Source organism: Calliphora vicina, chromosome 1 (genome assembly GCF_958450345.1).
Source record: "Calliphora vicina chromosome 1, idCalVici1.1, whole genome shotgun sequence".
Taxonomy (NCBI): Eukaryota; Metazoa; Arthropoda; class Insecta; order Diptera; family Calliphoridae; genus Calliphora; species Calliphora vicina.
In genome coordinates, this window is record NC_088780.1 from 119085609 (window position 1) to 119110522 (window position 24914).

At 30.7% G+C, this 24914-nt stretch overlaps 2 protein-coding genes across 2 annotated transcripts; one reads left to right on the forward strand and one right to left on the reverse strand.

Annotated features, from left to right (window-relative positions):
- Positions 1 to 2490: 2490 nt before the first annotated feature.
- Ir62a (Ionotropic receptor 62a) lies at positions 2491 to 4350 on the reverse strand. The gene has a single exon (XM_065502365.1). It carries the CDS (start codon positions 4348 to 4350, stop codon positions 2491 to 2493), a length of 1860 nt encoding a protein of 619 aa, XP_065358437.1.
- Positions 4351 to 20763: 16413 nt separating this feature from the next.
- On the forward strand, positions 20764 to 23533 carry Muc91C (Mucin 91C). Its single transcript, XM_065502379.1, has 2 exons — positions 20764 to 20790; positions 20894 to 23533. The coding sequence occupies exons 1-2, from the start codon at positions 20764 to 20766 to the stop codon at positions 23531 to 23533; spliced, it is 2667 nt and encodes an 888-aa protein (XP_065358451.1).
- Positions 23534 to 24914: the final 1381 nt, after the last annotated feature.

The window sequence follows — 24914 nt, forward strand, 5'->3', positions numbered from 1 at the left end:
AAAGGTTCTAGTTCTAACAGACTATATAAAACAGATCCGTACATTCAAAATCGCCATAGGTGGATTCAAAATCACTCTCTAAATTTTAATTTAACGATGATCGAACGTCCGTCTTTTTGTCTATCTGTTGTTGTGTTCAAAGTACAGGTCGCAATTTGAATTTTTAACTTTTGCCTATTGAAATTGATAATAATCGTTTCATGATCAGTCTATAATTTAACTCATACAATTTTTTTCTCCAATTGTATTAATTAAGATTTTAGTGAATTAAGCTCAAAATGTACAAATTAATTAATTCGAAGCTCTGATATATAATAATTATAACACTAAGTTTTTATACGAAATTTGGCTATAATATTCCTAATTTACAGTATCATTATATATTTCGGGAATAGCCGGGCACCCGGGAATGTAGAAGAAAAATTCCCGATTCCGGGGAATCAAAAAAGGTCGAGAAATTAAAAACCCTATTGGTGTAGCATAGTGTTATTACACCTAAGTATCGGCATATACAACCTAAAAATGGCGTTCTTGCCATAAGAAAAAAATTTTGATTTTCCTCATATATAGTAGTGGTCTTAAAAAGAAAAAAAATATAAATTCTTCAAAAATGTGTCCATTTTTTAATTTATTTAATCCATTTTTGCCATTCTCTTTAATTTTCGTATGTCAGGGAAAGAGTACGTTTTGAGCATTTATCACAAAGTTCCCGCAGGTGTTTTATATATTTTAAATCCAAGTAGGAATATCTGATTATTACATTTCTCTCAAGTCCTCAAACATGAACCTGATTGCATTTGCAACACTACAAAACAAAAATTTTAAGCCTGTACAGAGAAAACAGATTCGTAGTAGCAACCGAATTTGTTGACAATCGAATGATTCGGTTGCATACATCGATTTTTTTCATTTTATAAACAGAAAGTCAGTTGTTAAAGAAGAATTTCGGTTGAAGCAACCAAACTTTGGTTACCCCTTCTAAAATTTTGTAGGCACAACTGTAAAATTCGTTCACTAAGGCAGAACTTTCGATTGGCTACAAATTCGGTTGCTACTACGAATCTTTTTTCTCTGTATGCAAATTGAAATAAATCTGAAGCTATTTATATTGGTACAATATAAATTTATGGCGGATTTCATGTCAAGTGAACAACTTTAGAAATCGATGTCTTCCGTTCGGGATGAAATTTGCACCAAGGTTCTATTGGGAAGTAATTCAGACATAATTTTTCAACAAGGTCGGTCAAGAACTCTCAGAGTTAGAGGGGGTCAAAATTTTACATTTTAGCCAAACAGGAGTTTTTTCTAATTTTTTCTCAAAAGAATGCTTAGATCTTTTCCTTTCAGAGCTTTTTTGTCGCTGAGTGGGATGCGAGTGGGATATCTTCAGTTGGATATATAAAATTTATCACTTTTTTTGCAAAATCTAAATGGACCCATTTTTTACTTTTTTTTGCTCAAAAGAAAGCTTGGGACGCTTAGTGGGAAGCGTGTGGGATATATATCAAAATAAGTGGTTTGTAACTCAAGATATACAATTTTTGATTTTTTTTTTTGCAAAACCAAAACTTTTTTTATTATATTTTTCAAAATGGGCCATTTTTATTTTTTTTTGCTCAAAAGAAAGCATATGTCTGTTACTTTAAGAGCCGTTTGATCGCTTAGTAGGATGCGAGTGGGATATATATCAAAATAAGTGTTTTATATCTCAAGATATACATTTCTTTGATTTTTTTGGCAAAATCAAAAACTCTTTTTTTTATAAAAAAATGGACCCTTTTTTTTGTTTTTATAAGAAGAAAGCATAGATTTATTCTTTCGTAAGATTGAATAAATAGCTATCTAAACTATTTGGGATACATTTTACAAGTTATATGGATGAGAAAAAACACCTGTTTGGCTAAAATGTCGGAGTGTTCTGAATTACTATTCAATAGAACTAACTTGGTGCAAATTTCATACCGATGAAATCCCCCTTATTCATATATTATATTGTTAGCTATGACCACCTTTCTGGCAACAAATGGATTCCGCGACAAAAGAACTGCTCAACTTTTGAGGGCAAGGACGAATCAAGCCAATTTCGGATACTCTGTTCTGAAGTGAAGCGTATCCCAGTGAGAGCGTTCTGCATCCATCGAAACAAATAGTAGTCGGGCGGGGCACGGTCTAGACTGTAAAGCGGGTGAGGCAAAACTTCCCAACCACTTCATGCTACATACTTTTTACACTATAATATTCAATAACAAAGTGAGAATAAATGACAGATATGTACCCTTCAAAATGATATATAAGTTATTAAAAACAAAAACCGTGTTCAAAAGATATGCCATCTATTGTAAATTCTGCAATAGCAATTATAATTATTTTGTAAATTATTCTTTTTCTTTTCTTAAAATAATATTCCATTTATTGTGCTTACAATATACATAAATGACTTTATTTAAAATTTTGTTTAAATCCCATAAACTCAGCTGTCCTCTGGTCAGTCTATTGGCGAATTTTCACCTTTTCCAATTTCGGCAATTTCCGGTACACTATCTCCAGCAAGAATGTCACCAAACTTAAAAGCATACCACATATATATAGATAAAATGTTAAAGAGCTTAAAGAGAATGCAATAGCTTTACGCGTATCATAATACTTTAAACTCTGGCGGTCAGTGAAAGATTGCATATAACCAAATTGTTTGGCACGACGAAAAATATTCGACTTCCAATGAGCATGAAGACCTGTTTCTCTTACATACATAATGAATTTTCTCAAATAAGGTTTGAAGGGCGAATCCGAACGCATTTGAAATTGAAGAGGAAAATTGCCCACACAAACATCCGATAACCAAAAACGTTTCTTTGACAAAAATTTCTGTTGTTCTTCCAAAATGGTCCAGCGATCCTCACTGATGGGATAAACATAAGAAGTGTTCATTTGCATACGATTGATGTGGAATTCTTCGGGCGAGGCGAAAACAATTTTGCTTAGAGCTTGATAGCCAAATCTGGGATCATATCGAAATAATTTTCGAGCTTCATTAGTGGCCATGATGGGTTGTATCATGTTCAAGATTTTCTCAACAGAAGTTTTTGGTTTGACCGAAATTGAAACCGTAAGACGTGATGTTAAAGATGAGGAGTACATTTGCGAAAAACAAAATCCACTGAATGCAAAGATCATGTAACAAAACAGTGTACGAATGTATTGCCTCAAAGAAATCCGGCGAATGTTGAAAATTTTTGTATCAGGCATGGGAGTATTTATAAGTATACAAATCATATTGGAGGCCACCGTACCAGGTAATATATATCGATGATACAGTTTGGTATGCAGATTATCCGAATGATACCGCAAGACCAATTGACACACAACTTCACTCACCACTATGAAAAGTAAAATCAACGACCAAATTGTCCAGTGGTAGGGCAGTACATGAGACACTTCAAATTGTTGCATGTCATTTACGGGTAACATCATACATCGGCTGGTGGTTATGTACGAGTAACTATAATCTATGGATTTGCGCTGCAGAATCGTATACAATTGCGGACTTATTTCTATACTGTCATTGATCAACATTTCCTGTATGTAGGCAATATTCAAATAGTTGGAGCCATTCACATATAAAGGGTAAATATCCATTGAGACATTCATTAACTTCATAAAGGCCTCAAATACAATGCCCCCAACACCATCCATCCGTATACGTTTCACGGTGTTATCATAATACCAAAACATATTGGGCACATCAATTTGTACTGGTATCCTTATAATATGGCCCTCTAGATTCCACTGAATACGGGGAGGAAAATACTCTTGTACAGTTTTTTCGGTAACATTCAGTGCCTTTACCAAGGGATATGCTTTCATAGTGTACAAATGCTTGTTGACAGTCACGACCAATACACGGCGAAATTGTCGCTGAAATAAATATTCAAATAACATTTGAAATTCCCTCTCATCATAGTTAACCTTTAGGAATATCAAAATGCAAATATTTTTTTTGCCTCTTGTGATTTGATTGGCCTTTATCAACACTGGATCATATATATGAGCTGCCATTATAATCATCAATGGATTGGAGGAAAATCCACCCATCTCATGCAGATTCCTGTAGGATGATTTAGTGTCTGCCACGATATATGGTTTATTGTAAAAGTAACCTTGTTTTTCGCCGAATATAGCCTCAATATGTTCAAATAAAATTCGCTTACTTATAGTGTTCTTGTTGTAGAGCATATATAACGATTCAAATTTCCAAGTTAAACCAATTGCCGTAAAATTTAGTGGCATGAAGAGATGATGTTGTTGTTGCAATAACATTAACAGCGGAGTGATGGCAAAATCCGCCAACATTTTGTATTGTTGTTGATGGCTTCGAAAAAGTTTTCCAAATGTACAAGTACGAGTCTATTAAAAATATGAAATAGTGATGGACAGTTTATTTTTGTTTGCACTTTTTGAATAGTTAGTCTCGAAGGAAATTGTGTAAACAAATTTAGGTAAAATACAAACTATACTATTGGTAGTATAGGGTGATTCATTTAGAGGTGTTTTTCATTTGTTTTTTTTTCACAGATTACAGATCATACTGTAAATTAAGATTTATTGAGTATTGTTTGTAACAACTTCTCCAAATTATTCAGCTATATTACGAAAATCAACGTTCCGTGAGAAATCAGAAATTATTTTTAATAAATTTTAAATTTAAACACGGATTTTTAAGTTAATAATTAATATTTTAGTGCATATTAGATTCTTTGTATAGTGACTGATATTTGTAGAAAAAATTTCAGTTATACTAATAGCCAATCGTGTTAATTAATTTTAAAATTCGTTTATTTTTAGGTAAATTTTTAATTTAAATATTCAAACTTTCTTTTTATGTATTTTTTTCCTTTCTGTACGAAAAAGTGCAAACAAACCGCATAATTTTAACAAGATTAAGTTATATATGTACTAGGATTGACTAATACTCTAGTTCATAGCAATTACATTTGCAATTGTATTTATTCCGATACAATAAATACAATTACCCACCAAACATTTTGTACATATATTCTGGATACTTATCATAATGTTAATAGGCAATTCGATTTTTTGGGTCCCCTTTTTCGATCACATTATACATACAATTTGTGCAAAATATAGACCATTTTAAAGGTATTTATTCACAGATGTGCACTAGGGAAATAACTAATTTTGTCGAAATTTTTGGCATACCACCACGTGATGGCCAATGTTGTATAAGTAATGAAAATCATTTTTTTAGGTCATTTGGAATCAAAAACATCACGCACCAACACCAATTCCTAAAATAAACCATTTTTTTTTCTCTGAAAAATTACATAAATAGTTTAATTTTCGAGGGATACTTCCCTTATTTAAAAATTATCTTTTGAAGTATGTCCGCAGTTATTATTAAAATAAAATATATTAAGGGTCCTCATGTAAACGCTTAAAAGCTTCGCAAACTGTGCAATCTGTGCATTTTTACACTCTCGCAAATGAACTGTCAAAAAATTTATGGAAATTCGTTTGCACAACTCCGATAAGTTTGCGCGACAATTTAGACTCGCAAACTTGAATTTATTTTGCAATTGATGAATCAGCTGCTTTTGTTTACATTTATTTATGAGAATTAAAAATCAAATAAAATATGTACAGTGGTGGCCAGGAATTTAAGACAAAAATTGTTTGCTAAATTCCACGGGATTGTCAATTATTTTTTCAAATATTTCTACAAATATGTATGCATGAGGACTGTTTTAACACACAAGTGTGTTTTATTCAACTGTGTCAATTCATACATATTCACCACGAACACATAAGATTTTTCTACAACTTGACCAAAAAAATTTTTTTTTAAATAAACATATTTTCTCACATTTATATCATTATAATTTTATTATTATAAAATATTCGGACCAAATTTCGTATTTTTAGTTCCATTAGTTTCGGTCATATCATGTTATTAACAGCGGATGTTCGCTGAGGTGGGTCAACGTATTTCCACATATCTTTGTCCATATATGTTTTACCGATTTTTCCAAACATTTTTCAGAAACTAGAAACATTAATAATAAATTTCATACCCTTAGAGGTCCTTTTATTTTGGCTCTATCGCACTTAAAATTCAGTTGATGAAAAAAATGCAAGTATTTGTCTTAAATTGGTGGCCACCACTGTATATGTACATAAATATTTTGTGCATGTGAAAATTGTGTAACTTTGGAACAAAATTATTGGATTGAATGGCATTGTGTATGGAAACATTAACCAACAGCTAGAACATAAACAAATTCTTCCAAACTATGTATACCATCATTTGTTCCAAAGATTTAACTTTCATTCAACATTTCTAGAATTTAAATTTTTACAATTTGAAAAACTTTTTTTAAAGCTTTTGTTGAATTTATTTTTTATCAAATAGAGAGAAATTTAATGTATAAACTTGCACTAAATTCAAAAGGTGGGTGGCGAAAAAATAATACCGTGGTTTTTCATATTTTTTAATGCTGTATTCGACTATGCTATGCCAATTTGCAAAAAATGTCAATAGTTATATCCCTAATGTGCACAATATATATTTTATTGATTCGGTTCAGTTTTTAGGAGTTATAAGCATGAAAAGTTGTTGCTTGTTGTTGTTCAAAGTATTTAAACTTTGAATGAATCAGTTTACTATCACTGTACGGAGTATAGCTAGAAAATAGCTAGACCGGACCAATGGGAGTGGGACCGCCATTACAAAGAAAATTGTAATTTCGAGGGTCTTTATGAAGGAAATAGTTATAATTAAAGATATATAGCAGTTAAAGTAAAGCTTGACATGAGTACATAAAATATATAAAAATGGGTGGTAAAAGTACAGTGGAGTGGTATCTCCCATACCAAATTAGTTAGTTATTTTCGAATATCAAGTGAACTATAATTGAGAGATTCTCAATATTGTACATGTGTTATTTTCATACCATTGTACGTTTTTGTATCAGAAATCCATTCATATTTTTTTTAATACATTTGGAGTAGCACAGAGCACCGGGTTATGCTAGTAGATTGAAAAAACAATATAATGATGTGCGTCTTCTAACTTACAAATATTACACTAGTTTGCATAATCTTTGTTCCTGATGTGAAATATACAGTGGTGGCCAGGTAATTAAGACAAAAATTGTTTGCTAAATTCCATGTGATTCTCAATTATTTTTTCAAATATTTCCACAAATATCTATGCATGAGGACTGTTTTAACACACAAGTGTATTTTATATAACTGTGTCAATTCATACATATTCACCACGAACACATACGATATTTCTACAACTTGACGAAACATTTTTTTTTTAAATAAACATATTTTCCAACATTTAAATCATTATATTTTTATTATTATAAAATATTCGGACCAAATTTCGTATTTTTAGTTACATTATTTTCGGTCATATCATGTTATTAACAGTGGATGTTCGCTGAGGTGGGTCAACATATTTCCTCATATCTTTGTCCATATATGTTGTACCGATTTTTCCAAACATTTTTGAGAAACTAGAAACATTAATTATAAATTTCATACCCTTATGTTCTTTTGTTTTGGCTCTATCGCACTTAAAATTCAGTTGATGAAAAAAATTTAAGTACTTGTCTTAAATAGCTGGCCACCACTGTAAATGCGGTTGTTATTTTAGGCCGTCCAACTTCGGGAAAAATATTGAAAAAAAATCTTGTACGCTAAACTTTTGAGATAAAAATATATAAAAAACAATTTTTTTTTTCTCTCAAAAATTTATTTTGTTTTGTCAACATTTATTTACCAATTATTATTATTATTATTTTCAACAAAAAAAATTGTTTTAAATCTTTATCTTAAAGTACACATTGGTGAAGATTGTATAGTAATCGGCACATCTGTAGATAGCACTCTTACTATAGACAATTTAATGGTTATGGTTTTAAAAATACTTTGTATTTTGGAAAATCCATATGTTACAAAAATCAATAATTTGTTGGGTTATCGAATACATACACTTGCACATATAAATATATATGTATTTGCACTCAGTAGTGCTGATGACTCTCTCCGAACTTTTTATCTTTTTTGGTCATCACTGATTAAATAAAAAGCTATATTCTAGAGTACTAGGGATGTGAAAAGTAGTCAGTCTGGTGACTGTCTGCATTATAAGGGACACATAAGTGACAAATGAAATGAAAAAGTTATTATATAATTTATATTTAAATTACTGTTTTTCAAATAACCACTTTTTTTGTAAATAGCAGAAAAAGTTTTACATTATCACCATCAAAACTGAAGGGTATTTATTAGGGTGGGTAAATTTTTTTGGTCAACATGCGTATAGCAAAAACGTAATCTACGAAAAATTCTAAGAAAATTTCCCCAAGAAACTATGGGTCTAGAATCAAAACCTAGCTCCCGCTGAGAGTCTTCAAAATACACAGTTAAGAAATTTTGATTTTAATCGCTTTTCATTGCTTACTTTGATATGATAGTTTATAAAAATGTATACCAATGTATAAAGGAAATTTAGTTCTTAACAAAACATAGTTCTAATTATTTAAATCGAATGAAAATTGTAAAAGTTATTCAAGTTATTCATTAACACTTTTTTAGTATTTTCTACCCAAGCGCATATGAATATAAACAAAATTATTAGTACAATTTTTAATTTACAAGGTAAATTTTTTCCAATTTTTTCGGTTTTATAAATATAAACCGATTTAAGTAATGTCTCATTTTTGTCTACATAAAATTGTATTTAAAACACGGTGCAAAAAGAAATAGGTTTTCATATAAAAAGTGTTATTTTGTAGCAGAGTTAAATCTTAAATCTTTATGTCTCTCGGCGGGAGCTATGTTTTAATTTTAGACACATATTTTCTTTTGGAAATTTTCTTAAAATTTTGTGTATATTCCAATTTTGCTATACGCCTGTCACGTTTTTTCTCACCCGAACAAATTGACCCACCCTAGTATTTATACTTATAGCAATGCCATGATTTTAATTTGATTTCATTGACATACATATTTTAATATGTCTTAATTAAAAAAAAATAATAATATATATCTATAATTGTAAATAGAAATAGTAAATGATAACAAATACAAAGAATTATACAAAATATGTGCAATAATATAAATCAATAACAAAAATCAAATTTTTAAAATCACGTCATTTAATTATTTCTCGCTAAAGTTAAATGACTATTTGAAATGTGTACATTTTTAAAGCACTAGAAATAATATCACAGCTACAAAAAATAGTTAAATAAAATAAACTGCAACAATGTAATAAATATTAATCTCGTTAAAGTTTATTGAGTCAATTTACGCATTTCCGTTAAATGTGTGCACGAGATAAACTAAATAAAATGAAACATATAGCAAATTAATTTAAATTACAAAAAATTTTAACGGTCCACATCGAATCGAAATTTTTTGGAAATAAATCTGGCATTTCTAAACGGCTGGTCCGATCGGGATAAAATTTTACGTGGGCGTAGCCAAGGAGCATTCGAGTTTAAAGTAGGGTACCTTCGTTTACATGTTTTTTTTAATACCAAATTGTTCTCCGTAAAGATACCTTACAGAAAAACATAAAATTGTTATATGTTCTTAAAGAAAGTTTTTTTTTAATTAAAAAAGAGTTAAGTCACCTTTTCGCCCAAAAAAACAGCAATAATTTAACTATTTTTCGAATATTTAAATTGAAAATGGTTTATTTTTGGATATTGCTCTGAAATCTTTTGTAAGTTATTCGTAATTTAGTTTTTATGTAATTTAATTTAATGTAAAAAATATATGATTGCTATATTTGTTGATGAGAACTATTTATAATTAAAAATTAAAATATAAATTTTTTTCGACTTTTTTGGGAAAAAGTCGATTTTGACTTTTCGAAATTTTTCAGCAAAAATATAGAATCCTAGATTACACCCATTCTAGAATTGAAAACTGCAGAATTTCAATAAAAAATGTTCACATTGTTGGAATATTTGATGAAAATGTGTTCTTTGGAAAAATATTTATTTAATTAAACAAGATTTAATTGAGATAACATCACATGTCAATTTCAATTTTCCAAAAATAGTGGTTATGTTTTTTTCGTCAAATATTTGACCAATGTGAAATGCATCTTTAGTGTAAACTTATCCATTTCTTAACTTCAAAGGGTTTAGAGAAGTAGAATGGATCCATTCAATAATTTTTATAGACATATAGCACGGCCCAGTTTTAATATTGAGAAAAAAATAATTGAAATTGAGAAATAGAAATTAATATTGTATTAAGAAAATGCAAATTGAAATATATATGTATGTAAATTTGGATTTTATTTATTTTTATTTATTCATTTGTAATATATGTATGTAGTAGAGTATTCATTCGAATAATGATCGTTCGATTAATCGAATAATTTCTTACGAATAATTATTTTTAACAACTTAAAAATTACTATTTTCGAATAACGAATAATCCGAATAATTTTATGTAGAATAATCGAATATTAAAATTTTTCAAAATTCCAAATTTAAATATGTAATAATCACTTTCTGAAATTCGACAAATAATTAAAAATAAAGGGAGTATTACGATCACTAGAGAATTACAATTCGAAAAACAAGCCTTTCAAAATGTTTAATTTAGGACAAGAACTAATTAAAATAAAAGGTACGGAATAAAATATTTGTTATTTAGTAAAAAAAAAGGCTGAATGATTTTGGAATTGATTTCGATACAGAAATTTTAGGATCTAAACATGACGGGGTGGCCGTGGTGTGAACATATACTGGTGAAAAATTTGAGGAATCGCAATTAATAATAAAAATATTATCTTAGATTAAAGTGGTGTTGAAAGTGATGGCGAATGTGATTTTCAAACGGTCGTCGAAAGTGATATTGAGGATGACATTTATAATGATTACGTTGAATGTTACGAATGTTAAACATCGTTGGACATCTTTGTCTAACGTGGTAATAAACTTTTTGCGTGTTTATAAATGTGTCAATCATGCACTGTCAAACTTCATATTAGCCAAGATGCGGCAACGTAAATAGAGCTAAGGGTATAATATAATTTGTTATTAATAATTCATACTTGAATTCAGGATCATGTCCAACTAGCTCAATTCTTGTGTAGATTGTTCGGGAGGGAATCTAATAAAAATATTTCTGATGAAAATTAATTCATGGACTTAGTTTTCAAATGTTTTTTAACATTATCAATACTTGAACTGTTAACTTCAACGTTATGTTTTGTTTTTCTTTAACAATAAAATATTAAAAAACCTACATCAAAACTCCATTCTTTACTTTAAAAAAAAAATTCGAATAATTCGATTAATTTTAAACGTGTGGTCGAATTATTCGAAGAAGTTAAAATCTCTTATTCGAATTATTCGTTTTATTCGAACAATAGAAAAATAGAATAATTTGAATGCCCTAGTATGTAGGCATTTGGCCAATAACAAATTATATTACAAGTATTATTATTATCTATGAGAACATCCGTATATCCTGACGACTCCTACAAATATATGTTCAATTAAAAAATGAAATATGATTTGAATAACGCTAATTTATTTATTTAATTAATTCAATTAGTCTATGGATACAAAAAATCCTTATATAGACTTAAAACTAAATTTAACATTTATAATAAACTATTGAATTGGGATTTAAAAATTGTATTATATTGACTTATATATAAATATTGACAAAATGTATTACTAATTTTGGCTAAAAATGGTAGTGAAAAAATAAAATCCAATCCGCTTGTAAAATTGTTTTTTGAAAAATTTAAAAATTATTATGTTGAAGCTGTAAAAACACAATTTAATATGATACTGTCTCATGTATCGTAAAATGTGATCGTGTTAATATCACATTATATGTAATAATAAACTTCAAATGATCTAACTTTGTAAAAATGTTAAATAATATTTAAGCACTTAAGATATGAATCATCGTAAACAAATAAGTGAGTAAATTATAGGAGAATAACTTATTTTTCAACGATTTTAAAAATAACTTAATACATATGTTTGTAACCTTTGGTATATTTATACACTGGTGATATTACAAGCCATGATAGAAAGCAGTTGTTATATACATATGTATTTCCAGTAGAGATGAGCGATCCCGTGATTTTTGAAGAACGTCGGTCTCAGTGAACGTGATTTATAAATCACTGTTTAAAAGTGATCACGTTTTGTATATTTTAAGCAAAATAACAATTATAAATCTGCTCGTATGTTAACCAAAAACTAAAATTTTCTAATTTAAAAACGTTTTTTTTTTAATATGAAAATAACAGAATTAAGCAAATGCAACAAAATTTTAAGAGAATTAACTGATATGGCTTAACATTTTATTTTATACACTGTGTTGGAGATAAATAAAATTATGCGCCTATTTTTAGGCATATAAAAGAACGACATTTAACGGTACATATGTTGAAAAATGTGAAAGAACGATATTAAAAGTACCTGTTACTACAGTTGCTCCAGTGATTTTTCTAAAACATTACCAGTAAATGTTGAAAAATATAAAATAACATAATTTAACAGTTTGTTAAAAAATATAAAAAACGACTTAAATGTACCTGTTACTTGCAATATTCAGTAACTGTATGGAACACAGGTATGGAAATATCGCTCATCTCTAATTTCCAGTAATCATCAACAACCGATTACGAATGGAAAAGGTCTAACAATCATCCAGTTCTGTGAAATAATATCACCTAGATCCAACAATACACTAAATTAACAGACTACATATTTACATTTGAGCGCATGCGCAGCACCCCAAACATTTAATTATGACAAACCACTGCTGCTGAATCAGTGCTGGTGAATGAATGAATGAATAATGAATGGATCGTACAACTGAAAATCAAAAAAAACAACGAATGCTCTTCGGTTTGTTTACATTGCGATTATTTTTATTTTTAAACATGCAATGGTAGTTGTAATCGCATGTATGTATGTTATTATTGTATTACATAAAAATCGTAACAACATCGAATGATCAAAAAAAAAACATTAGAAATAAATTGTAATAGATTGCTGCTGTTTCAAACAACTTCTTCAGTCAATGAAGATGAGCATGAGCATGAAACCGAAACACCAACCAAAATGAAAACAAAATTAAGAAAATTAAACACAAAAAGAAACTTGTAGACACAAAGTTTGCGATGTTTTCGTTTTTTTTTATTGCTTCTTTTTCAAATTTGTAACTGACGTTGTTTCGCTTTAAATTTTGAATTGCATTTTTTCCACAGCATGTTTATTGTTGTATTTGCCTTTATGTGAAAAAATCGTTACATTTTAGTATAAAAACCAATGTAGAGGCTCAATAGAAATCATAGTTTACATTCAGCTATCGGAATAAACACATTTAAAACATCAACACATTTTGGAATAATAATATAAAGTATTGAGGACTCCTTTTTCTTAAATAATAAAACTAAGAAGAATTGGGTTAGTGTTATTTTTTTTTTCATAATAGAGAGTAAAAATAAAATACAAAAAAAAACAATAAAAAACTAAATCATGCAATACAAAATTAAAACAAAATAATGACTCTAATAAAATAAAGTTGAAAATCATTAATGGTCCTGGTGACCAACGAATAAAAATAAAGTGATATATATGTAGATAAATATTTTTTTATTAAAACAAGTTTAAAAACAAAATTTTGGAACTGTAATCTATAAAACTAATTTTACGGATATTGAATAACACAAATAAAACTTCAACCATATATTTGTAAAATGTAGTGAAAAGTAATAATTTCAAAATAAAAATATCAAAAAAAAATAAATAAAATAATTCAGTTGAGTTATTTACATTTTCAAAAGTTCTAATAAAAAATTTTATTTTAAAAATATCGACTGCCGGTTTAATAACTTAAAGGATTTGAAATTTAAAAAGAGTCTCGTTAATAAACAATTATCCAAAGTTTATTTAAAAAAATCTATAAGTAAAAGAAATAAAACTTTATTGTAAAAATTTAAATATTTTTCTTTAAATAAATAAAAAAAAAATTATGAAATTACATTGTTAAATCTGCATATCGTCACATAAATTGCAAAAAGGAGTAACCAACATTTCAATATTTTTACGAAAAACGAAGAAGAACTGTTTAAATAAATGTATATGATTAATGTTAAAAATTTTATCTAAGATTTAACAGTTCTTTGTTCTTACTTTAATATTATTGAAATATTAATAAATAAAGTTTGCCATGTTATAGTATGATATCCAAAATATTTTGGCGGAATATTCCAGGTTTTGGCATCATATAAAAGGAGCACGACTTTAACAAAAATTGTAAAATTAAGAATTGTCAAATAGCTTGAGTTCAGTTGTAATAATTATAGAAGAATACAATGAAAAGTGTATTTTTGCAGACACATGTATTGAGTGAAATGTATTTTATGGACCGCTAAATCCTTCTTCAGGTCTGCATGTGTACCTACATGTAATTTCAAGTAAAAATCATTCGTCATAGAACAGGTTTCAGAACCGTTCCAAGAATGTGGCACTGCTCCGTAACCCTTACATAGAACTAGTTCACAAGGTGATAATTTCAAACAAAAATCATTGGTCCCTAACACAGTTAGTTTGGCCTTACGTCCAATGATTTTTATTTGAAATTATCAAACAAATACTTGTAATCGAACCTAATTTTGCAAATTTCAAGATAATTTAATGAAATTTACAACATTTGCCTTAATCGGTTCACTCTCTAATTACTTAACACTCATAAATCTTTTTTAAATGTGGGTATCAGTATAAAATTCGATAAAAACTAGTTTTATAAAATTAGAAGCAAATCTGTTCCCAATTGACCCTAGTATACAAGGATACTCCATCTTTTTAATACTCATACATTTGCTTTAAATGTTAGTATTTGAATAAAATTCAATATACATCAGTTTAACTCTCATATGTCTCATATAAATGACGATATTCAGATGGAATTCGACATAAATAAGATTTATTAAAACATAAATCACTCAATCAAATTCTATGAGAATTGGTATTTAATTGATACTAGCCTCCATGTTTAACGTAAATTGAAACCATTCTACTGCTTTTCTTAAAGAAACGTTCTTATTAAATTGGTATATTTCTTATGGCCTAAGTAGTCTCCGTCAACTAATAACCAAATGTTGAAAATTAGAGCAAATTCGTTTACAGATTCCAAATATTATTTTAACTTAGAGTTTTTTTTAATTTTATTGTTTTGCAACCGATTTGAAATTAGTGAATTTCCATTTTTTTTTTAATAAATTTGTTAAATTTATTTCATTAAAAAATATTTCGTTTAAAAGGAAACATTTTATTATTTTTTCAAATTTCCACACTCTTTGCTTAAAAACGTTATTTAATTTTGCAAACTAAATAAATTCGTTTCGCCATATTAACGAAAAGGAATAAAAACAAAATATCATAAAACAAAGACTTGCATCAGCCTCGCTAACATGAAATCAGAAAATTTAGCGAAAAACTTTTTTGGTGGAAAATAAAATGTTGGGGATGCTGTTGGTGATGACGATGAGAAGATGATGCTCAACATCAGCACAGCCAATATGATTAACTCATGCTTATTACATGACTCAAAATAGATAAAGAAAGAAAAAAAGTGTAAAATAAATCTGACAGACAAATAGTCAGTTTGTCTATCTGTCTTGGTCTTATTACAAATCCTAACAAGTGTATGTTTCTATCAATTGTATCGATGTAGATTCATACGTATGAACGTACAAATCATATTAAATCATATCATATCATTTTGCATCACAACATCCATAGGTTATGGTCTGTGTTCGAAATAACATTGAAAAAAAAAATATTAAAAATGTTGAAATACAAACTTACAACTCAAAACAAATATGAGTATCTATGTAAAAATATAATTAAATTCCGCAAATAAAAAAAAGAAAAATATACATGCACATAAACCTATGTATGCATATGGGCAATTCCATATCATCGTACGTGACATTTGTACGCCTATAGAGTGGAATAGATTTTGCAAAAATAAGAGTATCTGAAAAATAATTTGGTATTTATGTTCCATTCAGAGAGTACTTTATTTGAAATTAATAAAAACGTTCTTTCGAAACATTTTTGTCCAAAATATCGAGCGAAATATGGTTATATTGTACGTGATATAAAACGGAAGTCATTTTGAAGTATGTACATGTAGAACTATGCCAAAATTTTCGAATCTTTTAATATCTTATACTAAACGAAATATTTTTCCTTTACAATCCGTCATATTTAAATAAAAACAATCTTTGGATGATTTTATAATAAATAAAATTTAATATCGTACGTGACAGATTTTTCTCTTATAATAAAACAATATATATTCTGTAAATATGTATGTATATGTATACAAAAACTAAAAAAATTAATGGAAAATACATATATGTACATTCGGTTTCAATAAACACTTTTATAATAGCAAATAAACAGAGTCAAATTCCTTTCATACTATGTATATGCTAATTCGCAACTTAGTTTTAACCGCAATTTTGGCCTAAAACATGCCAATTAAATTAATAAATTAAATATAGTCAGTTTAAACTATGTTATGCCAATAAAATGTTGCAATAAGATCTTAATAATTACACATAGTAATATTTTAGTGTTTTCTCCTATTGAAATCATCTTGAAAAAAATTTCAAGAGTTTTTGGGTTTTCGGTCGTGGTAGTCATTCTCGTGGAATTGCCCATATGTATCTGAAGATGTAATGGAAAATATAAAAAAAGAATTAAGATAAAAATATAAAATATAAAAAAAAATTTAATAACTTACTATAAAATCCAATTTTGCATAAGGAAACTTGCAACCAACACATAGTTGGATGCAGTTACAAATACAAAGGCTGGTGCAGGCAGATACATATGTATTTACAAAGTTACTTACAGAAAATCTCATTCCTATAATACGAATGTGATTTCAATGCGCTCTCAGTTTGCTATGAATACTCGCAATTTACTCTTGTATACACATCCATATAAAGATACTTTAAGCAGTTTTTGTTTAAAATTTACTACAATATACTAGACATAGTTAAGTGTAAATGTTGTTGGTACATGTGAGTATATAAGCCTATATATCTGTATATAAAGATTTAATTGTGTAGGCTTCTCAGGCAATATATCGTTACCTTAATATAGAAAGACCCTAACTCGGTTTTTCCCAAAATTTAGCTTTTTACATACTTCGATAGATAATCCCCTAATACATTGATTATGTAAAATAAAATGTAATAACATTAAATTGGTTAAAGACCTTCATAAAAATCTGTGTTAAAAAAAACACAACTACACAGCTTTAAGTTTTATTAAGTTGTTGCCTTCACCTGTCAAATAAGGAAAATGTTAGTTAGGGGCTTTCTATATTAATATTTATTTTTGTTCAATATATCATCAATTATTCTAAAATAGAACACAATTATTCTAGAAAGCACATATCGAGTATCTGCTTGAGAATGTCATGAAAGAAAAAAAATATTTTTTTGCGTTATTTTGTATAAAGAATTCATATCAATATCGTGTATACTCTCCAACTGAGATGAGAATAACTTCTTTTTTAGGCAAGATGAGGAGAGTAAAAGCAATTTTTGCAAACTCAATGACAATAAATATATTAAAATCGATAAAAAAACGATTTTTGATAAACGATTTTATATTTAAAACTAAATTTTTTTATTAGAAAAACAAATTCATTTCCTTTGATACACATATTGTCTATGTGCAGAACATAAAAGAGATATAGCCAAACACATTTTAATAAATTGAGGTAGTCGTGGTTTTTCGCTCATAAGAAAAACCGATTTTAGTGCTTTTTATTCTCAAACTTCTCGAACAAATGTCTGATATATTGATTTCTTAGTTATATGCGGACTTCGAAATGTTGATACCGTTATATCAACTTCCCTATCTATATGGATCGATTTTAGTTTTATATTAAAAACTATTTTTTTTATACAAAAACCAATACCTTTCAAAGCCTCAAATATTTTCAAAAGTACATGGTTTTTTCTCATACTCAGCCATTTATAGACCGATTTTAGTGATTTTTATTACCAAACTTCTCGAACATATATCTAATATATCGATTTCTTATATTTTGTTCCGTTAGATTTTAACCGACAATATTTTACCAGATTCTAAATAGATGAGGAATATAAATACTTCATAGAGTCTCCATTTAAACTTAAAATCAAGAAAATTATAATAACAGACTCCCTAAATTCATCGCATGAATTCCTGGACACGCGAACATATTTATTCAATTTCGAATGTGTAAAAAAAATCTTATTAATTTCTGTGTAATATTTAATCTTTAGCATCGTTTAATATTGTTCCTGAACTCCTCAAAAGTTTTTTTCCAAAGACTTAGTTACATGAACAAATTTAACGGCGTTAAATTGACAATTAGGAGTAAATTGGATTCCTCCTCGGACACGTGCATACTTAACTAGCCGTGGAGCTTGTAAGTAATCAGTATTTGACTTGGCAATATATAAATTCTTCGTAGGTTAAGCACATGTTAAAGGGCCAGTAACGGTAGTTAAAATAATTTCTTCGAGTATAGTCACCAGAACTGTTGGGAAACGATTCATAATAGGTATGTGTATAATTGCGTCTGACATAACTGGTCTTTGTTTATATTTTTGTTGTATTAGCAAAACACATGCTTTGAAAATTAATTTTTTTTAATTGCAAAAAACAATTGCATATGACAATTTACTGTATGTATAAATTTCTCATGTGGAAAAATTAAATTACATTCATAAACACATATGAATGAGTCATTTGTCAAATCGATTAACTCCTGTTTCAGAATTTTATTTTTATGCATAACTTATTAAAAAGTATTGCTTAATTCACAACAGTCTGTATCGTATTTCTTGTATTAAATACACTTTTTGTTTGTGAATGTATTATGTATTTTAAACGTAAAAAATCGAATAAGAAGACGAAAAGCTGTATTCAGAAATAGGTTTTCTATAAATAAATTTAAAGAATTAGAATTGAATAACGTAAATTAATGAATTTTTTACGAAAACTGTAAATTTGGTGCTGACATTAACCCTCCGTTAGTCGCAATAATTTTCAATCGAGTCTAGTCTCAATATATCAAATTGATATCAATAAAAAAGGCGCGTTTGAAAAAAATCTCTTCACTTTTTGTTTCGAAAACATAAAAACAATATTAAATGCAATGTATTTAAAAGAGCAATACAAAAAAAAATGCAGTCAAAATATAATTTTATAAAAAAATTGCTTAAAATTTAGGGTGTTTAAAAAAATTTACAATAAAAAAAAAAACTTTTTAAAAACATAAAAAAAGTGTATAAGTGTATTTGACACTATTGTATTTTAAGGGGTTTTTAATTTTACTCAATGTATAATTCGATTTAGAGAAGTATCCACATAAACGTTATACCTCCTAGGAAAAAGACACTTTAAGAGTTCATTATAATAATTTTCTGTATGAGGAAAGTGTTTTGTATTAAAATTAATCTAATTAGGAAAACTTATTAATAAATGAAGTCAGTAGTACATTTCCACACATAAGCAAACACATTATATCCAGTGAATTAGAAATAAAATATGTACTCATTTTTAATTACAAGCGTTTTACAACTTGTTGCAAATTAATCTCTTAGAAATTGAAAATAAAATAAAATAAAAAAACAAAACAAGAAACATCTAATTACTCTTGAATTTCTTTAATGGGGAAGTTTTAAATCATTTAAACGTCAATTAAAAATCCATAACATTTTATTTACTTACAACATAAATGTTACTTTTTTTTGTTTAACTCATTTGCATTGTTTTCCCAAGATACGCAATATGTCATTCGCAAAACAATGTTTGAAAAAGTGTTGGTTGGTTCGATGATGGTTCGCAGCAAGTCTTTGTACACAATCTTACCAAGATGACCTCGCTTTATGCTTAAACATAATCTTGTAATAATCTATTTTGCTGCTTCTTCAGCTTTTGGTTTTTTGTTTTCTTTGCGTCTACGTGTTACAGATGGAAAATCTATTTTGGATTTGAACGTACTTGTAAATGAAACTTTAAAGTTGATGATTTGTTAAGATTGGATGGTAAACATAGCGTAAAACTATAATAAATTAAGTAAAATGTGTTGTGTTGTGTTTTGAGCATACAACTACATACGCTTTTAATACACTGGGAGAAAGCCAGCATTAAATATGAGTCAAATAATGTTTAGTAACAAAAATTTTCTCATCTCATTTATAATATAAATATGTCTAGAATAGATTGGCACATAAGATAGATTGTAGACACTACTTATATTATAGTCTCGAAGGAGTATCTACAATCTACTACTCATCTGTTTAATCTCAGTGTACTAAATACATACATATTTGGTTTTCGTTGTTCTTCACTTTAGTTTTTCTCTTGCGATATCATCTCACCGTCTTATTTGCGTATATGCCACATTTTGCTGTTAATTATCTATTTTGTTTTGTTGTTTTTATACTTCATTTAAATTTATAATTAAATTTTATTTTAAACACATATCTACACATAAGTAAGTTTGTAAATACAAACCTTATACATTTCAACACTTTATGGATTTTTAACTAATAATTCGTTTGCATTTCATACATATTTTATGTCTAATTGCAGTTCAGAGTAGAAGAAATTGTGGCTCTAATTTTGGTTGTAGTCTAATCTAATTGAAATCATTATGAAATTATTTACCACCACAGCTACGGTAAGTGTTATGAATCTTGGTTGTGCATTGTTGAAAAGAAAAACACACAACCATGTATTTTTTTGGTGGAATTTTAACTAATTTTTCTTAATTTTAATTACAGCTTTTATGCGTTGCTTTGTTTTCACTAAGCGGTGAAGCCGCAAAACGTGAAGCACCTATAGTCAATGGTTATTTACCACCATCCTCAGGTCACAAGGGTGGTGGTAATGGAGGCGGTAATGGTGGCGGTTCGTATAGTTCATCTTCAAATTCATATCTGCCTCCCGCTTCAGGCCCCGCTTCTAATAGTTATGCTCCTAGTGCTCCATCGGGAGGCCCTTATGCAAGTGCACCAGCCGCTCCTTCAAAATCCTATGGTCATCCTCCAAGAAGCCCATCTTCTAGTTACGGCCCCCCTAGTCGACCCAGCTCAAACTATGGCCCCCCAAAAAAGAATGGTTCTCGTCGCCCTTCTAACGGCTATGGTGGTCGTCCATCTAATGGATATGGTCCACCAAAACAATCAGGTTACGGACGTGGCCCATCTTCTAGTTATGGTCCTCCAAAATCATCCAAAACTCCATCTTCAAGCTATGGTGCTCCATCTAGACCTTCTTCCAGCTATGGTGCACCTTCAAAATCTCCATCTTCGAGTTACGGAGCACCATCTAAAACTCCACCTTCAAGTTATGGCGCTCCTGCTAAGGCTCCCTCTTCTAGCTATGGTGCACCTTCAGCGCCATCTAACAGCTATGGTGCTCCCGCCAAGGCTCCCTCTTCCAGCTATGGTGCACCTGCACCGCCATCTAACGGATATGGTGCTCCCGCAAAGGCTCCCTCTTCTAGTTATGGTGCTCCTTCTGCTCCTGCATCCAGTTATGGTGCCCCTGCTCCATCTTCTAGTTACGGTGCCCCATCTGATGAAGCTCCACCTTCTAGCAGCTACGGTGCTCCTGCAAAGGCTCCCTCTTCAAGTTACGGTGCTCCTGCGAAGACACCCTCTTCTAGTTACGGAGCTCCTGCCAAAGCTCCATCCAACGGTTATGGTGCTCCAGCTAAGGCTCCTTCTTCAAGCTATGGCGCTCCTTCTCAAGGATCATCCAACGGTTTCCATCCTATTCAACCACCATCTACTAGCTATGGAACTCCAGCCAAAGCACCATCATCAAGCTATGGAGCACCATCAGCTCCTTCATCTAGTTACGGAGCTCCATCAGCTCAAGAACCCTCATCTAGCTACGGTGCTCCTGCTGCACAAGCTCCTTCATCTAGTTATGGAGCTCCTTCAGCACCATCATCAAGTTATGGTGCTCCTGCTGCTCAAGCGCCTTCTTCCAGCTACGGAGCTCCAGCTGCACAAGCACCATCATCTAGTTACGGAGCACCTGCTGCTGAAGCCCCATCATCTAGTTATGGTGCCCCCGCTCAAGCTCCAGCATCAAGTTACGGTGCTCCTGCGGCTCAGGCACCATCATCCGGTTATGGTGCTCCTGCTGCACAAGCCCCGTCTTCTAGTTATGGGGCTCCTGCTGCTCAAGCCCCGTCATCTAGTTATGGTGCTCCTGCTGCTCAAGCCCCGTCATCTAGTTACGGTGCACCTGCTGCTCAAGCACCGTCGTCTAGTTACGGTGCCCCTGCAGCTCAAGCCCCGTCATCCAGTTACGGTGCTCCTGCAGCTCAAGCTCCATCATCTGGTTATGGTGCTCCTGCTGCTCAAGCGCCGTCGTCCAGTTACGGAGCACCTGCTGCACAAGCCCCATCATCTAGTTATGGAGCACCTGCTGCTCAAGCCCCATCATCCAGTTACGGTGCTCCAGCAGCTCAAGCTCCATCATCCAGTTACGGTGCTCCTGCATCGAGTTACGGTGCCCCTGCTGCTCAAGCTCCTTCATCAAGTTACGGTGCTCCTGCCGCCCAAGCTCCATCATCCAGCTACGGTGCACCTGCTCCATCATCCAGTTACGGAGCACCTGCTGCTCAAGCTCCTTCTTCCAGTTACGGTGCCCCTGCTCCCTCATCCTCGTACGGTGCCCCTGCTGCTCAAGCTCCATCTTCCAGTTATGGTGCCCCTGCTCCATCATCCAGTTACGGTGCCCCAGCTGCTCAAACTCCATCCTCCAGTTATGGTGCCCCTGCTCCATCATCCAGTTACGGTGCTCCAGCAGCTCAAGCGCCATCATCCAGTTACGGTGCTCCAGCAGCTCAAGCACCTTCATCAAGTTACGGCGCCCCCGCATCTTCTAGTTACGATGCTCCCGCTCCTCAAGCTCCAGCATCTAGTTATGGAGCTCCCAGTGGTCCATCTTCTAGTTATGATACCCCAGCTCAACAATCTGCTCCCGGTTACTCATCAGGTCCTTCGTCCAGTTACGATGCCCCAGCTCAACAGCCGTCATCGAGTTATGGTGCCCCCACTGCTCCCGCATCAAGTTACAACGGCCCATCAGCTCCTAGCTCATCATACGGTGCACCTTCCCAACAAGGAGGTTCATCAAATGGATACAGTGCACCGTCCTCTAGTTATGGTGCCCCTTCAGGACCAGCTTCATCGTACCACGCTCCCTCAGCTCCTTCTTCGTCTTACGGTGCTCCTGCAACTGGTAATGGCGGCAATGGTGGCAATGGCGGCAATGGTGGCTATGGTGGCAATGGTGGTAATGGTGGCAATGGTGGCAGCGATGGTTACGCATACTCTGCTCCCAGTAAAATACCTGAAACCATACCCCAAGGTTATTCATCCGGTGGTGGTTACACTTATTAGAAATAGTAACAATAAATCAGGACTACATATACAATGCTTGTACCTGATTTAACAACGTGCCTTAATTTCATGTTCATTCTTTTAGAGAAACACATTTCACTCACTACCATGAATTTCGAAATCATTAGGGGGAATTTTGTGAAATTTGCTGAATTGTCAAAGATGAAACATTCTCTCATGTCTTATTAATGTTTATTCCATTTGAAATTGAATGTAAATTATTTCTATTCTATTATAATTCGATTAATTAAAATTAAGTATTATATAAAATGAAACGAAAACTATTTTTGTTTAATATGAAAATAAAAAAATGAATTTTAAAAACGAGCTGTTTGTTACTTGAAATATGGGACGAAATTTATATTTTTCTCCGAAAATCTATTTTCCGTTTATTTGCGAACAAAAACCTCATCAATCAAATCAATTCTGTAAAATATTCCAACATTTCTTTTTAATAGATAAGTATATTGTTTATGTTTAAAGCACATAATGTGAAATTGTAAAGTAAAAACTTTTTGTTTTTACTTCATTATATTTTAAAGACCTAAGACTTAAGCCTAGTACTCTGCTCATATTTGCGAAAAATTATGGTTTTTTCATGCGAAAAATTGTATATGCTGTTTGACAGCTAGCTGTTAGTTTTAATTTCGTGCGAAAGAAGTGCTGCATATGTTATTTCGTGTGGAAACATAATGTTGCCTGATGTATTTCACATGTTTTCCACAATTAAAGCAGAGTACTGCTTTTGCGAAATTATTTCGCATATATTTCATTCCAAATATTTTATATGTAGTTTGACAGCATTTCGCACGAAATTACATACAATGGATCAAAAAATATTTTTTACCCCGAATTTAGTTTTTTGCAAGAAAAAAATTTATAAAATTTAGTTTGCAAATTTTTTTTAAATTAAAAAATAAAATTTAAAAATAGCGCCGTCGCTGGAGCATTTGTAGGGTCCATTTTAATAACATAAACTCGAATACTTGGGTACGCCCATGTCAAATTTCATCCTGATCGGATAAGCCGTTTAGAAATGCCAGAATTATTTCCAAAAGATTTCGATACACAAAAAATTGTGTATTTCTAACTTCGTTACGATTTATGCGGGAACTTTTTTAACAACCGCGAAAAATAACACCATGTTTCTTTATAGTTCCATTTTGATATTTGCCAAAAAAAATTATTGAAACTTAAACTTTTTTTCAAATTTTCAAAACGTCATATTTTTGGACCGGAAAGGATGTCGAGTCAAAAGGTCGAGTCGATAAACACTTGCAATACGTAATAACTGTGGTAAATTTTTTTATAATCGGAGATGACAATTCGGCAAAGTTTTTTTGTTTTCTTATGTTAAGTCTTCTATTATATAATGACAGTT

Excerpts from the sequence above, each read along its gene's own strand:
- Ir62a (XM_065502365.1), bottom strand. The coding sequence starts at position 4,350 with ATGTTGGCGGATTTTGCCATCACTCCGCTGTTAATGTTATTGCAACAA.
- Muc91C (XM_065502379.1), top strand. The coding sequence starts at position 20,764 with ATGAAATTATTTACCACCACAGCTACG. Across the intron at positions 20,791-20,893 it reads TATTTACCACCACAGCTACG|CTTTTATGCGTTGCTTTGTT; the intron begins GTAAGTGTTATG and ends TTTTAATTACAG.